The 14,437-nt window shown below is 45.2% G+C and overlaps 1 protein-coding gene across 1 annotated transcript; it reads right to left on the bottom strand.

Moving 5' to 3' along the window:
- On the bottom strand, positions 1–13,217 carry LOC119723324 (chitotriosidase-1-like). The gene is made up of 8 exons (XM_038193892.1): positions 12,816–13,217; positions 11,855–12,315; positions 4,233–4,357; positions 3,365–3,488; positions 2,876–3,058; positions 2,481–2,603; positions 1,186–1,312; positions 1–840 (listed from the first exon to the last, which is right to left on the bottom strand). Exons 1-8 carry the CDS (start codon positions 12,904–12,906, stop codon positions 266–268), a joined length of 1,809 nt encoding a protein of 602 aa, XP_038049820.1. The 5' UTR covers positions 12,907–13,217; the 3' UTR covers positions 1–265.
- Between the last annotated feature and the right edge of the window lie 1,220 nt (positions 13,218–14,437).

Raw genomic sequence — 14,437 nt, forward strand, 5'->3', positions numbered from 1 at the left:
TTAATTTCTTTTAATTGGAATGATTTAATGTAAGGACCTTTATGAAATTAAATAGGATACAAACGATTATTGTTTCATCTCTAATGCAAATTTTAAAAAGTTTGCATCGTGATAAAAATACAACCCATTGGCACCATGATCCTAAAATGAGAAATTCATTACCACAAAAAAGTATAATGTATTGCTAACATAGGCCTAAACTCAATGTTTTGTTTGAAATGATTTACGGAAGACTGTAGTTCAAAGTGAGACTGAATATATCCCTCTAAGCTAGTATGCACTGCACATTGGCAGGGTTGTCACAACCACCAATTAGTGCATTCCAGTACAGGTGCCCACAGCTATACCGGTACGCCTTGCCAACAGCGCAGTGGTAGAACCCCGCACAGTCGTACGGGTCTCCGTAATAACCATGCCCTCGGTCCTGACACGAGAAGACAACGGACTGGTTACAGTTGACATTACCAGGCCAGTCGCAGAAGTTGCTGTCAGTGTTCCACAAGAGACCCGATAGGCAGGAATTTGGGTACGTCAGGCCGGAGGCACATTGAAAGAATTTGCTGCAGTCGGCTGGGTCCATGTAAAATCCGTCGGCGCGGTCATCACAGAAGAGCGGTGTGTCCGGAACGTTGCACTGGACGTTTTCAGGGTAGTTGCATGTACCGGACTGCGGGTCAAAATATAGGCCTTGCCCGCATGGAAGATGGCTTGCGACTCCGTTGTTGCAGATGTAGTACATCCTGCAGCTGCTTGGGTCCACGTAATAACCATCAGATATGCCTAGGCAGGTGAATGGGGTACTGGCTTGACGTGTTTCTGCAGGAGATTCTTCGTCGGTCACTGCATCGATACCAAGTGTATTCAGCATTTTAGAAGGTTCAAAAGAAATTTTAAGTAAGACAGAACAATAAAGAAATCGGGACTTAAGAACCACACACATAAACCATTAAAAAGTGTTCTATTGCAATTTTTTGATAACTGATTAATCATTAATTTTAGCCAAAATACATGAACAAACTTTCACCCCATATTCTTGAATTTGTTGTACAGAAATGCATCAAACTAATTGGTGAATAATCTTTTGCCTGAACCTTAAGCAAACTACCTATTTGTTTTGAAAACGTTTGTTGCAAAGCATGCCCTCACTGTTTCTAAAGCTGGTCACAGAATCGGAAATACGCCTACCTAAAGTAAGTCCGCGGTTGATGGCTTTCATCAGCGGCCATGTCTCTCCACAGTTCCCGTTGAAATCGTCTAAATCTACAGCCCACAGCATGGCTCCGCCCAAGCTTTGTCCCAGAAGAAAATCGACCTTTTCAAAACACAGTAATAGAAATTGTCAAAACTCGAGTTCACAGGGGAGTTTGAAGGGTGCAAGGAAAGTATCAGAGTTGTAACCAAGTCATTTTCTTTCCAAGTCAATCAAGTCCCAAGTCAAATTTCAGCAAGTCAAGTCTCAAGTCAATTTGTTTCCAAGTCAAGTCAAGTCTCGAGTCAAATTTTCACAAGTCAAGTCAAGTCCCAAGCCAGTTTTTTTCCAAGTCAAGTCTCGTCTCAAGACTTTTTTTTAAATTTTAAATGCACACACTACTTATGGGAACCAGTTTATGTGTTCGACGATGGAGCCGGAGTAGGGAATGTAAGGAGATTAAAAAATCGTACTTTTCAAATATCCTGTCCAATATTTTCAAACTAGTTCCATCATGTTGAATGTTTGAAAGACGTCAGACAAAATGTCCTTCCAAACGTTTTCGTTAAATACATGATGTGAATTCTCGTTGCTTTGTGGCGAATTAAGGGTATCAGCCGTTTTCCAGTCGTTTAAACCCCAGTTGCATTTATTTTATAGCAAGCTTACCGGTAAACCACTCAATGTGTACGTATAACCTATGGTCTCTATGGAATGACGTACTGCTCTAACAACGGACGGTACTCGGACTATACGCACGGCACAAACTTCACCTTGCATGAGCTTGAGTACAAGTATCATAACACACGCACACAGACAGTCATGTACATGACGTGTGGCAGGCTCATGATTCCCAGCTATCGCATGCTGGTTGCTAATTCGCTATGCATGATCTGCATAGATTCTGTTGATTCTTTTCAACCGATTATGCAATGTGCACGAACGCCCAGGGGTTTCTGTTTTTTGGAACTTTAAGAAACGTGTTCATGTCAGCAAGTCAAATTTATTCGAGTCAAGTCAAGTCTCAAGTCATATTTTTTCGAGTCAAGTCAAGTCTCAAGTCATTTTTTCCCCAAGTCAAGTCAAGTCAAGTCTCGAGTCAAAATAAATAGCGACTGAGTCCGACTCGCGTCCGAGTCAGCGACTCGAGTCAACAACACTGGAAAGTATGGTTTTTGTTGTTTCATATGCCCACCCCTTCTCGAGAGAGTGTTCTGGCATAGGCACTATATTGTTATTATTTGTGTCATGTCTTATCATATCATCAAAAAGGCCTTATTGGTGACCATACCTTGATTTGGATGCTCTGTGGATCGTCATAGCCAACCCATTGGCTGTCCTGGAAGGCATATGGAACTTGACGTTCCGGATCCCAAACCCGTGTCAGCCGGCCATCCTGGAGTTTTTCACAAATCTGTCATTTTGACCCCAAAAAATCGCATATTGATTACTTATTACAATTATTGTGATACATCTACATAATAGATGATTTCAAATAATCTCTGAAATTGAGGACCTCGCTATTTTCTTTTGTAAACAGGATGCCCATCAAGAAAAGCTGAGCAGTCCCTATAATGTCATTCAGTGTCTCACTGAGAGCCCCGGCTGGCCTGCAGTTTTTTATTCATCCATGACAGCAACCCTTGTATGCATCGTATATTTTTAGGGGTGCATTGTTCTCCTTACTTCGTAATAAGACAGGAAACCGGCTTCTTGGGTGGAACCACCGGGCGTACCTGCCCCGCTAGCGGGAGCACCTATGCCGGTCGCCTGGCCGGTAAGGTTGAAGGAGCGGCCATACAGACCCATCCCTAGGCCAAGCTTAGAGGGTGGCGTCCCGCCCTTCAGCCAAATATCGACGGCGTTGGACTGGAAGAAACAAAGCACAGAAAGTTTATAGCTTGTTTGGAAACAAGAATAATCTATCGCACGTTTAGGGAATCTATTCATTTTCCTGCGAATAATTCATTATCATGCACGATTCATCATCCTACTCAGGCAAATTTATGGGTCCAACATGCACAGTGGGTACACATTGACAGAACCAAAAGAGTAGACGGTTATCAGATATTTATTTTGAAAAAGAAGAAGAAAGACGACCATAATAGATAATATCATTTTGATGGAGACTTAAAAGGTAAATTTCAAGAATAGGGAAGATAAACGAAGACATACCACAGTAAGAAGGCGATTGTCACCGACATCTGACATACCAGGGTACAACGATGTGTGGTGGCCGGTAGTGCCTTCCCATGAACCGTGTAAATCGTACGCCATCAAGTTGATGAAATCTAGGGCACTGCAGAAGGTCATTGACAAGCATGTCGTATAAAAGCGAATTTAAAAACACAGTGAAGAAGTAGGGCCCATTACTCTTCCCATAACAATATTTGGTATCACTTCTTTCAAATGTTTCGAACAAGAATCACAAACACTTTGGACGAATCTTAAATTTAGTGTGCCTGTAAAGGTTTTTACACGGGAACCTGTAATTTTTTAAAGGTAATGGACACCATTTCAGAAAAAAAACACCGTTTTTGCTGATTCAAAAACAATAAATATGAGGCAGGTTATATTAAAAAACTTAAGTAATGTCAGCTCAGTAGATGCCATACTTTTTGAGAAAACTGTGAAAATTCATCTCCATTGTTCTCGACGCAAAGAATGGGTTTGCGATGAAAGCGCGAAGGTTTGGTCTTTCCTCGATCTCGCGAGGAAATGATGAGAAATTCCCCTTTTCTCGAAAATGACAGCATTATAAGACACTTGCTCCTGTTATTCACTTACAATCAAGAAGGCTATTTCATGGAATTTCAATGTTAATTTCTGAATATTTACAAATGGTGCCCATTACCTTTAAGCAAAGACCCGGACACGGGAAAAAATTGTAAGTTACCGTACAAAATTGTGTATGAAATGTCTTATATTGAAAAGTAAGACAAGAAAAAACAACTTGTCGCGAAAAAAAGTGATGAATTGAAGCTTTTGAACTCAACCATTATTATTTCAAATTAAAAGAATGAACAAAAGGTTAATAGTTCACCTTGAGATGGCCGCAATTTCGTAGCCATTTGCGATGACGAATGGCACCGATGAGCAAGCCGACGTCAATAGGAGGCGCTCTCTACCTGTAATCGATGCCTCCTCTTCAAAGGCTGCACGTAGCTCCTGTTGGATTCCATAACTATTACGTCATTATGACCTTTGATTGAAGACACCATTCATAAGAAGAAGAAAACATTTTCTTCCAAAGTTGTACATTTATCCTTGTACAGATACATTGTTTTTGCGCTATAGCACTCGATTTTGTGTAGCCTATCAATCAAGGAATTCGATTCCATATGAAAACAATCTCATTACAGCACGGATAATATACGTTATACAAGTGAGGAAAATGTGAATAGTGGCGTCTTGGGGGAGGGGGCAGGTGCCATGAATAATTAAATAAAAAATAGCCGTTTCACTGCTTTGTTTGCCTTTACAACGAAGAGGCCCCCTATTGTCAAATGGGGTTTTATATATCTTCTGCTTTGAACGGCGCCTCCAGTAGCAGTGGTGGAACTGGAGGAGCTACACGTTATTAATTTTGTAGGAAACAAATTGAATAGTTAGTGTTACCTTATAAGAATTGACGGTATTCTCAGTGGCTCTTGGGTTTAACACATCGATTTTTATATAGGCTTATAAATTACCAGCGGTCTTAAACCTTAAGGGGATCCCTGATCATTTCAAATTGAACATAACTGTAATGAAGTATTTTTTGTAGGCTTGCTTAAGAAATGACAAATACAAAAAGTTAGAATCCATCATTAAAGAAAGATTCAGGAAGGCAGGCCCGCACGCACTGCGTGCAAAACGTTCATTCACTATGCCAATAGTGGGCGCTTTTTCTTAATATGTTTTTCCCCTCATGCAGAATTCTTGAGTGTTTTATCGAAGATTTTCTCATTTCCAAACTACTTGTGGAAGCGGGCACACGGTTTATTCGATAAAGTACACGACAAGTTATTTATCTGGAAGGTTTTTATCAAATTCGGCGGACCAGATCACGTATCTCAGAAACTAATAAAGCACTTTCGGATCGGGCTTTCGTCACCGTCCCACGGACTATTATCTGTTAACGGGAAACTTTGCCTTCCACGCTATAGTTATCTGTTTGGCTTAATGTAAGCATGTAAGCAAAGTAACTTTATTATCCCGAATAAAAATTCTTGATGGTGTGGTGACCACCCCGCGCGAACTCTGACCTTGTCAGCATTTCGTCATACTTTGACCTTGTCAGCACTTTCGCGTGTCGCTGGTACCTGTTCATAATACGCGTTTCACATAGATTTTTCGTTGGTTCACAAACACGTGCGAAGGACGTGCCCTTCTTTCTAACGTCTTATTATCGTCGCGTAATTTTGAAGTGCCAAGTTTTTGCCAGTTTATCATCGTTATTCGTCAGCAATTCCAAGTTTTATACTAGTTAGTTAATTCTCGTCGTCTTCGTCCGTCCGTCGGTAACCTTGTGAACGTTTGTAAATATATATTCGCGGGACTAGCACCGGTTTCGTCTCGCGGTAGTCCAGGCAACTTCTTCGGCCAGCCGCCGTGCGGGAGAACAGTTGGACAGTACCGGACACACACATCGGAACAAAATTGGGGTGAGTGACACTTGACTTTAAAGGGAAAATACAACATTTGCAAACATCAAAAAATAAAACTACCAAATCATTTTGAAATACCTTGCTGGACTGTTAGTGAATGACAGTGTAAAGCATCCTGTAAAATCATGGCACCTGGTATACTGTCATTTTCAAGAAAAGTGGTATTTTTGTATCAATTTCCAACGCTGGTCGGTCGGCCGACCAGCGTTGGAAAAAACTGGCTTTTTTTCAAATACTGGCCCCAATTGACCATCGCACTTGTTTGCAATCGATTACACACCTATGAACGGGTACAAGCCAGCTAGACTGGTACCCTGACCTTACAATTCCCCAATTTATGTAAACTGCTCTGTTTCTTCTTATATGGAGTCAGGGAACCAGACTACAGGCAAATGATTGTTTTTCTTGGTTTTGATAGCATTTTCGAACCCAAAACCTCAAAAAAGTCAGTGTAACTATATTTGCTATATATTTCCAACCCCCCAATTCCATCCATTTCTGAAAATTACAGCAAAAGCAAATGATGTATATTCCCTTTAACGATCTCGCATTCCCCAAAGTGGTGACCCAAAAACGTGCGATGACTACCAAATCGGAGCCGCAAAACCCAGATTCTGGAGCATCACCAGTCAGTGCAGTAGCCTTGAAACTCCCACCGTACTGGCCCAACGACCCGGTGATATGGTTCGCACAAGTTGAGGCGCAGTTTCTTACCCGTGGTATCAAATCGGAACTCACGAAATACTCGTACGTAATCGCGTCTCTACAACCATCCATTGCGCAGGAAGTAAGGGACCTGTTAGTCAACCAACCGGCTGATAACCCATATTCCAAACTGAAGGAGGAGCTCATCAAACGCACTAGCGAGTCGGAGCGAAAGCGCCTCCAGAAACTGTTGACTACAGAAGAGCTTGGGGATAAGAAGCCCTCGCAGTTACTTCGAACCATGGAACAACTCCTCGGCGATAACACACTGGAGCCTGCAATCCTGAAGCAGTTGTTCATGCAACGCCTGCCAACAAACATCCAACTGATCTTGGCCTCGACAAGCGACGTCGACATCGCACAACTCGCTAAGCTCACGGACAAAATCGTCGAAGTTTCCCCGTCATCAGCTCAGGCCTGTGCTGCCGTTCCAGCACCAGCACTTGTTGCTGCAGTCAAGCTCAAGTCGAAAAGCTCACGGCCCAAATGGAGTTGTTGGTGCGCCAGAACCAGTATCAACACGGTCGGTCGAGGAGCCGCAGTCGCGACCAAAGCCAGCACAGACGCGATCGCAGTTCTTCCGCGTCGGGGGACATCCCTTCTGATTCCTGCTGGTACCATTGGAAATACGGGGACAAAGCTCGTAACTGCAAGGAACCATGCAACTACACACGCAACCACAGTTCCAACACGGCCCAGGGAAACCAGCAGGCCAGCGGATAAGGGCGACTTCATCCACTGGCACACCCAATCAATGTCGCCTTTTCCATGTGTATGACAAAATCCCAGGCTCCAAGTTCCTCGTGGACACCGGTGCTGAGGTCAGCATCCTCCCTCCAACGCCACGAGACAAGCAGTGCTGAAGGAGTGATTTTGTGCTCGAGGCAGTCAACAAGACACGGATTCACACATACGGTGAGCGTTCAATGACAATTGATTTGGGTCTTAGGCGTACATGCAGGTGGATTTTTACAATTGCTGATGTACCAGTTGCAATTTTGGGAGCAGATTTCCTACGCCATTTCGGGTTATTGGTCGACATGAAAGACAGAAAACTCATAGATTCAACGACTAGTCTTAGCATACAAGGCATTGCAACAAGCACCAATGTTCTCAGCCCTGTTTTTGCTGGCCTATCCCCGAACACTCGATACACAGCCATTTTGGGTCAGTTCCCTGCCATTGCCAAACCTTGCTTCAAGGATGCAATACCCAAACATGATGTCACCCATCACATCACAACGAAAGGCCCTCCTGTATCCGCCAGGCCACGGCACCTTGCTCCGGACAAATTGTAAATCGCCAAGGCGGAGTTCGACCACATGCTACAATTGGGCATCATCCGTCCCTCCAATAGTAGTTGGTCATCGCCATTGCATTATGGTGCCGAAAGGAACACAGGGTGATTGGAGACCATGCGGGGATTACCGCGCTCTGAACAATGCATCCGTCCCTGATCGCTATCCAATCCCACATGTACATGACATCACTTCGTCTTTGCATGGCCAGACTGTTTTCTCGAAGGTGGATTTAGTCCGAGCATACCATCAAATCCCCGTAGAGCCGAGTGACATTCCGAAGACGGCCATCACCACTCCATTTGGCATGTTCGAATTCTTGCGCATGCCTTTTGGATTGCGGAACGCAGCCCAGACGTTTCAGCGTTTCATTGACAAAGTGTTGCATGGGTTGGATTTCGTATACGCCTACATCGACGATTTACTCATCGCCAGCCATAGCGAAGAGGAGCACGAGTCGCATCTTCGGACGCTTTTCGAGCGACTTGATCAGTACGGTGTTGTGGTGAATCCAGCCAAATGCGAATTTGGCGTGCCGTCACTACACTTCCTAGGCCACCAGATCGACCAGGACGGTATTCGGCCACTGGACACGAAGGTTGACGCGATCAAACGGTTCCCAGTCCCCAATTCAACCAAGAAATTGCGCGAATTTCTTGGACTGGTCAACTTCTATCGCCGCTTCATACCCCACTGTGCTGCCTTGGCACGACCTCTGACCGACCTACTCGCTGGAAAACCCAAGAAGACAATCGAACTGACCCACACGGCAATCGATGCCTTCGAAGCAGTCAAGTTGGCTTTGATCAATGCAACTCGTTTGTCCCATCCTCGATCCGATGCCGAGTTAAGCCTGATGGTCGATGCCTCTGATTTCGCCGTGGGTGGAGTCCTGCAACAGCTGGAACATGGCATCTGGTGTCCCATTGCTTTCTTCTCGCGAAAGCTGCAACCTGCGGAGACCAAATACAGCACGTTCGGCCGGGAGCTGTTAGCGGCTTACCTTGCCATCCGCCACTTCCGCCATGTTGTCGAGGGTCGCGCATTCTCCATCTTAACAGATCATAAACCGCTGACACACGCACTCGCTGCAAGCTCGGATAGATACTCCCCCGCGAGATCCGACAACTTGACTACGTGTCGCAGTACACAACTGACATCAGACATGTTCAGGGTAAACACAACGATGTCGCTGACGCGTTGTCACGCATTAGCCTGAACACGTTCTCTGCCATGCCATCATCTCCCATCGATTTCCAGGTTATGACCGAGCATCAGCGCAATGATGAGGACTTACTCCAACACAAACAGCAGTCGGTTCTTCAGCTACAGGACATTCCACTAGTCGCAAGCAAGAACACCCTAGCTTGTGACATGGCTACCGGAACCCCTCGACCCTTCGTCCCCAAGGTGATGCGAAGAGCAGTGTTCGACTCCCAGTCGCATCCCGGAATCAGAGCCACTCTCAAGCTGGTCAGTGCACGCTTTGTATGGCCCAACATGAACCACGATGTTCGTTCGTGGGCTAAAACCTGCATCCGTTGTCAGAAATCCAAGGTGCACCAGCATACCATCACACCACTAGGAACCTTCATCACCCCTGATGCCCGTTTCGACCACGTGTATATTGACATTGTCGGCCCACTCACGTGCATTGATCGTTTCACAAGGTGGCCAGAAGCCATTCCGATCCCAGACATAACTGCCGAAACTGTCGCCAGAGCGTTTGTGAGCAATTGGGTAACAAGATATGGCACACCATCGACAATCACCACCGACCGCGGCCGACAATTCGAATCAGCCCTGTTCAACGCCTTGACAACATTACTTGGCAGTCGACGCATCCGCACTACGTCGTACCATCCTATCGCAAACGGACTAGTGGAGCGCTTCCAGTGATCTACGGACAGTTGAAAGCTTCACTCAAAGCACAGGACGAGCCCAACAGGTGGACGGAAACGCTTGTTCTGCTGGGCATCCGAACAGTCGTCAAACGGGACATTGGGTGTTCGACAGCGGAACTCGTCTTTGGAACTGCATTGCGCCTCCCTGGACAGTTTGTCGCACCCGTCAATGATGCTGGATTAGACCCAGGAGATTATGTTCATCGCCTCAAACGCGTCATGCGTCAGATAGCGCCAGCACCTACACGACCGCACACCCGCACCACACAGCTTCACAAGGACTTGTTGTCTTGCACACACGTTTTCGTCCGATGTGATCATGTGCGCAAACCACTCGAACCTCCGTACAAGGGCCCATATCGTGTACTTGAGCGAGCAGACAAATACTATACACTGGACATGAACGGCAAGAGCGACACTGTGAGTTTGGATAGATTGCCACTGCCAACATCGCCAAAACCGCCAGTGCCAACTCCTCAAAACCCGCCGGTGGCACCTCCCCTGCCTGCTCCAGTTGATCAGGACAGTACCACGACCGAGCGAACAACACGCCCCGGCCGTCGGGTTCACTGGCCCGCGCACCTCTTCCAGTTCGACTGTGGTTGAACGCTGTAAATATTGTATATATATGTGGGTTTTTTTCGATCACTTCTTCCAGAAGCTCTCAGGAGGGGGCTAATGTGGTGACCACCCCGCGCGAACTCTGACCTTTGTCAGCATTTCGTCATACTTTGACCTGTCAGCACTTTCGCGTGTCGCTGGTACCTGTACATAATACGCGTTTCACATAGATTTTTCGTTGGTTCACAAACACGTGCGAAGGACGTGCCCTTCTTTCTAACGTCTTATTATCGTCGCGTTCCTGTAATTTTGAAGTGCCAAGTTTTTGCCAGTTTATCATCGTTATTCGTCAACAATTCCAAGTTTTATACTAGTTAGTTAATTCTCGTCGTCTTCGTCCGTCCGTCGGTAACCTTGTGAACGTTTGTAAATATATATTCGCGGGACTAGCACCGGTTTCGTCTCGCGGTAGTCCAGGCAACTTCTTCGGCCAGCCGCCGTGCGGGAGAACAGTTGGACAGTACCGGACACACACATCGGAACAAAATTGGAGTGAGTGACACTTGACTTTAACGATCTCGCATTCCCCAAAATGGCATCGGGAGAAATTAGCCCCGATGCGCTGTTTGTAAGAATAACTTAAGAATGAAACAGAAATAATCAAGAACTAGGTACGAACTGGAAGCCGAATCAGACCGAATCAAGCCGAATGATTGCGATTTAGTGCAGAATAAAATTGTAGCGATTTTGTCAAGAATAATATATGACTCACTCCAGAATCATCCAGAATGACCCAGAATTATGCCGATTTCATTCCGAATTTAATAAGAACAAAGACCGAATAAGCCGAATGTAATGCGAACATTCCTGAACAACCCCGAACTAAGCCGATTTCAATCAGAACAAGCCAGAATCATGCAGAACGAAGCGGAATCCAGAATCCAGGCGATCCCGGTATAACCGATCCAGACAAGCGCTCATCGTCAGTCAGTTCCAGTTGCCGAGCAGCGTAGATATCCACATCATTCGGGACTATTCTGGATCAATTCGTACTAAATTCTACTTGATTCTTGGTTAATCTTAATAAATTCTTATCGGAAAATCTGGATAGTTCAGCATTATTCGTGATTCATTCTTGCTAAGTTCTTAGATTATTCTTATTTATTCTTAACAAAATCCTAGTGTATTCGTAAGTTATTATGAATAATATTCGTACATTTATTGATACATTCGTAATGATTCGGCATGATTCTGGACTGTTGCCACCAAAAATAACTCTACGAAACTTGTAAGAATGCTGAGTGTAAGAATATCCAGAATTAGTTACGAATACAACAAGATTGAAATTGGTTCCCGCATTGCCCCGACAATTTTGAACATGTCCATAACTGTCGGGGCGCTCCCGATCTTTGACAATCTTTCACCGAACTAACAGAATCATCCCGAGGCAGCCAAGAACCATTCCCCGGCCGATTCACTCAAGAATTGCTATTCGCGGCGATTCGGCTTAAAAATCGGGAATGTGTGAACTTAACATTAGGTACGAACCTGAACAAGAAGCGTGAATCGTTGTTTGTCGACAGCCGGACTTCCCCTGTTCTCTGCCCCTGGAAACTCCCAATCCAGGTCAAGTCCATCGAAGTTTCTCTCTCGGACATACTGGATGGCGTCTTGGATGAAGACCTGCCTCCTGGCGACCGTCTCGGCCATGTAGGTGAACTTCTGCGTCCCGTGCAACCAGCCTCCCACGGCCAGTAGGGTCTTGAGACGTGGGTTGTACTGCTTCAGGTTGTTCATGGCTTCGTAATTACCGACCAGGTTGTCTGTTGACTCGTCGTTCCATTCATAGGGCTCCAGACGGTTGGTGTTGGAGTCGCTGAGCTTGGCAAAGCTGAAGATCATGTGTGTGCAGTGACTCGGGTCCATGTTATCGGCCACAAAACGTGCCGCTCCCGGCCGGTACTGAGCCCAGTTCGTGAAATAACACACTACGCGGTAGTTATTATGTTCTGCAAGACAAAAATATAATTCTAGCACTTCCTGCAGTCATTTCCAGTCTATTGATTCAACAAGACTATAGGCTCGGCTATATAGCTGAACCAGAAAGTTTGGCAACAGTTGATGTTGTGTGAGACATCATTACTCCTCAGTGAGTCAGTGAGTGATAGGCGCGGATCCAGAAAGGGTGGGGTGTATGGGGGTCGACCCCCCCCCCCTCCCGCTAGCGCTCTGACACCCCAACAAAATTATAACAATAAGTGCATCAGTAACAATGTGCTATTACCTATATGTCCGTCTGTCCGCAACAATCAGAAATAAAAACTCTGACCGGCCTGACCCCCCCCCCGTGCAAAAATGCCTGGATCCGCCCCTGGGTGAGATAGTGAGTCAGTGTTATAAAGTCAGTAGCCCTTCCCTTACTAAGTAAAGTCAGTCAGCAGGGGGGGGGGGGGGGGGGGGCAGTGTCAGAAGCCAATTACCGGCGTTATTTTGAAGTGCTGTAACTTACCTTGACCGACGCTGCTGCCATGCGGCATCGTATCCACCACGTACAAAGCAGGCAGCACACTAAAGAAAATAAGCCACATTGACTGAGCCATCTTCCCTGACAAGCGGGGCAGATTGTGAATCAGAAGGGAGACTCGACCAAGTTCTTATTCCTCCATGCCAAAACCAAGAACAGCTCGTTTCCGACTCAAGATTCCCAAGTTGCAGGCGTTTAGGAGTTTAACTATGTGGAACGTGTGAGTCTGAATTTATAGGCCAACATCGCTATTAAGTCAGCTCAATTCACACACTGTACAGATTTCCATCCAGGAAATGGTATTGTGACCAAAAATAATGCTCATCAGTATTCACGCGAGATTTTCATCGCAAACACGTCACGCTGTTGCCTAATCTGTCACTGAATTGAAGCACTCGACCGTTATTAACGAGTGATTGTTGGTGCAAGGTCGACCAGTTTGGCCACAGACCAACTGGGCGTGCAAGCTCTCATGTGAACGTCTCGTCGGTACCCCAGAAACTTACTCGTAACTAACTACAGTGACAGGATATGCGGCATATTCAGGGAATATACATTTATTGCCAAGTACCGGCAAAACAAACTACGGAGCTCTGGAGGTGCCATCCAAGATGTTGAGCTGCTGAGAAAATTGTTCACGGGATGACGACACCCTACACGTAAGATGTCAACGTCCTACACGGGAGGATGACATCGTAAAAATACGATGTCGACATCCTCAGATAATGTATCTATAGGGATAACGACATCCCAAGGGTAGGATGTCGACAACCTGTGACATTCATCACGGGATGACTGAAAGTAGGATTGCTTTCTCATAACTCCACTAAACAGCCTTCGAAGGTATCTCGGGATGTCGACATTCTACTTTCAGCATGCCGTCATCCCGTGATATATTGTCTCACGATGTCGGGATCCTACTGGTACCCGTGATTGATCTATCCGAGGATGTTGGCATCCCTCTTAAAACATGTCGTCATCCCGTGATAATAGATTATCTCAGGATGTCGACATTTTTCGTGTAAGATGTCATCCCGTGATACATTATGTCAGGATCTCAACATCTAGGATGGCACTTCTGGAGTTTCCGTACAAAACAACTCCCAAAATAATAGGACGTTACGCACATTGTAGCTCCAATAAAACACAACGTGTCCGGAAGTCACGTATTTCAGTTAAACTCACCGCGGCCGACTTACGGTTAACTTAAGTTGCACGATGTATTCACATATTAACATTCCCTATAACTGTCTGCCCAATGTCCGTCAGTCCTGATTCTCGAGTTTAGGTCAAAATAAAAGTTTTGCCTAAGATCATTTTCAAAACGACACATTTATATTTTGCTACTTTCCTGTTCCTACCAAGTGATGATAGTTCCACAGGTGTTTTTCAACATATTTCTCTGCTACGTTTTGTTTCTTTAGCGAGTTAATTCCTTCCATGCATGAAGTGAGAGAAGTCTATTATAATAATATCGGAGTCTTATATAGCGCACGTATCTACCAACAATTAGGTACTCAAGGCGCTGGAAATTATGTCTATTATTAAAGAAAGGTAAATAAAGTTTATGAGAAATATGAGACCCATTATGTAGTACCTTATAATGG

The sequence above is a fragment of the Patiria miniata genome, unplaced genomic scaffold (genome assembly GCF_015706575.1).
Source record: "Patiria miniata isolate m_02_andy unplaced genomic scaffold, ASM1570657v1 HiC_scaffold_17, whole genome shotgun sequence".
NCBI lineage: Eukaryota > Metazoa > Echinodermata > Asteroidea > Valvatida > Asterinidae > Patiria > Patiria miniata.